Below are 1,635 nucleotides of genomic sequence, written 5' to 3' on the forward strand. Positions count from 1 at the left end.
TTTCCTTCATATACATACATCATTTTCGAAAAAGATCAGTGCGTGAATAATTTACTTTCTCCACCGATTGGAAGCCAACCGTTTGGAAAACCATTGAGAAGAGAGGAGGTAAGTCTCGTGCTAAAAATTACTTCTAAATTACACGGAAAAGAGGAAGTTTTCTTCTCCTCCTTGAATTTCGCTGAAAATCGAGCACTTTATCCGATAGTTTCGGCATGCAAGGTCATGTTTCATGAAAAGGTGAAAAAGCCTGTGAAATCCGGGTCTCCTCGGAGGACTCGGCAGGGAAACCTGGACGATTCTGCTCAGGGGATTAGTGTGGGATCCCGCTTTTGGGGGGAAAACAAACACAAATGCTCCGCCCCCGGGGGGCGGGGCGGTGTCTGGAGATGCACCAATCACAGCGCGCCCTGCCCTATATAAGGCCTTGAAGGCCCGAGGCGCTTTCTGCTTCTGTTCCTGGGCGTCTTCTGCCATTTCTTCTCCCTGCGATGTCGGAGACGGCGCCTGCGGCCCCCGCGGACACTGTTCCGGCTCCAATGGAGAATCCCGCACCGAAGAAGAGAGGGAGGAAGCCGGGGGGCCTGCCGGGCTCAAGTCGCAAGGCCCCGAGCCTGTCCGTGTCCAAGCTGATCACGAAGGCGCTCTCGGTGTCCCAGGGGCGCAGCGGCGTGTCCCTGGCCGCGCTCAAGAAGGCGCTGGCGGCCGCCGGCTACGACGTGGAGAAGAACAACAGCCGCATCAAGCTGGGCCTCAAGAGCCTGGTGAGCAAGGGCACCCTGGTGCAGACCAAGGGCACCGGCGCCTCGGGCTCCTTCAAGCTCAACAGGAAGGCCATTCCCGAGCCCGCCAAGAGCAAGGTCAAAAAGCCCGCTTCGGCCAAGGCCAAGAAGCTGATCTTATCCAAGGAGTCGAAGTCCCCGAAGAGTGCCAAGCCCAGCAAGAAGGCCGAGAAGCCCAGGGCCACGGCAGCTCCGAAACCAGCCAGGAGCGGCAGGAAGGCTAGGGGAGCCCGGGGCAAGCAGCCCGGGAAGAGCCCGGGGAAGGCCAAGATCACCCAGCAGAAGACGCGCACCAGGAAGGTGGCCTCCAAGAAGTAAGCCGGAGACCGGCTGATTCCCAAGGAACCCAACGGCTCTTTTAAGAGCCACCTCAAGTTCTTGAAAAAGGGCTGGGCACTGAGCTTAGAAGTTCATAAATAGGCCACTACACGTCTATTAAAAAGTTTAGTTTTAAGATGTTCGAAAGTCTCATCAGATGTGCAGATCAGTAGGGATTCCAGTATTGGAAAATTATTCCGGTGTTGTCTAATCTTAAAGAAAAGATTAAACATTTATAGTTAGCATAGGGCNTTTGAGCAGTCTGCTTGGGATTCTCTCCCTCTCTCTGTCCCTCTTCTGTTCCCACGGTCTCAGAATAAACAATAAAAAAATAAGTAAAACATAGGGCACACGGCCTGTATCACTCCCATACATAGCTGGGAACACCAGCATTGATGAGGAAGGAGTAGGGATCAACTCCGTGGGCAAACCGGTGACTTTGCAAGCTCTCAGTTTACACTTGTGTGTGGTGCCATTGGAGCCAGGGTTTCATACCTCACTGCTCACAACTTTTTGGGGGTCAATATACATGGGA

The 1,635-nt window shown here is 53.7% G+C and overlaps 1 protein-coding gene across 1 annotated transcript; it reads left to right on the forward strand.

Moving 5' to 3' along the window:
* Positions 1-468: 468 nt before the first annotated feature.
* Positions 469-1,336, forward strand: H1-6 (H1.6 linker histone, cluster member). Its single transcript, XM_077765699.1, has one exon. It carries the CDS (start codon positions 492-494, stop codon positions 1,098-1,100), a length of 609 nt encoding a protein of 202 aa, XP_077621825.1. The 5' UTR covers positions 469-491; the 3' UTR covers positions 1,101-1,336.
* The last annotated feature ends 299 nt before the right edge of the window (positions 1,337-1,635 follow it).

Source organism: Crocuta crocuta, unplaced genomic scaffold (genome assembly GCF_008692635.1).
Source record: "Crocuta crocuta isolate KB4526 unplaced genomic scaffold, BGI_CrCroc_1.0 scaffold811, whole genome shotgun sequence".
Classification (NCBI taxonomy): Eukaryota; Metazoa; Chordata; class Mammalia; order Carnivora; family Hyaenidae; genus Crocuta; species Crocuta crocuta.

What these genes read in the sequence shown, in the direction of transcription:
- H1-6 (XM_077765699.1), top strand. Translation starts at nt 492, where the DNA reads ATGTCGGAGACGGCGCCTGCGGCCCCCGCGGACACTGTTCCGGCTCCA.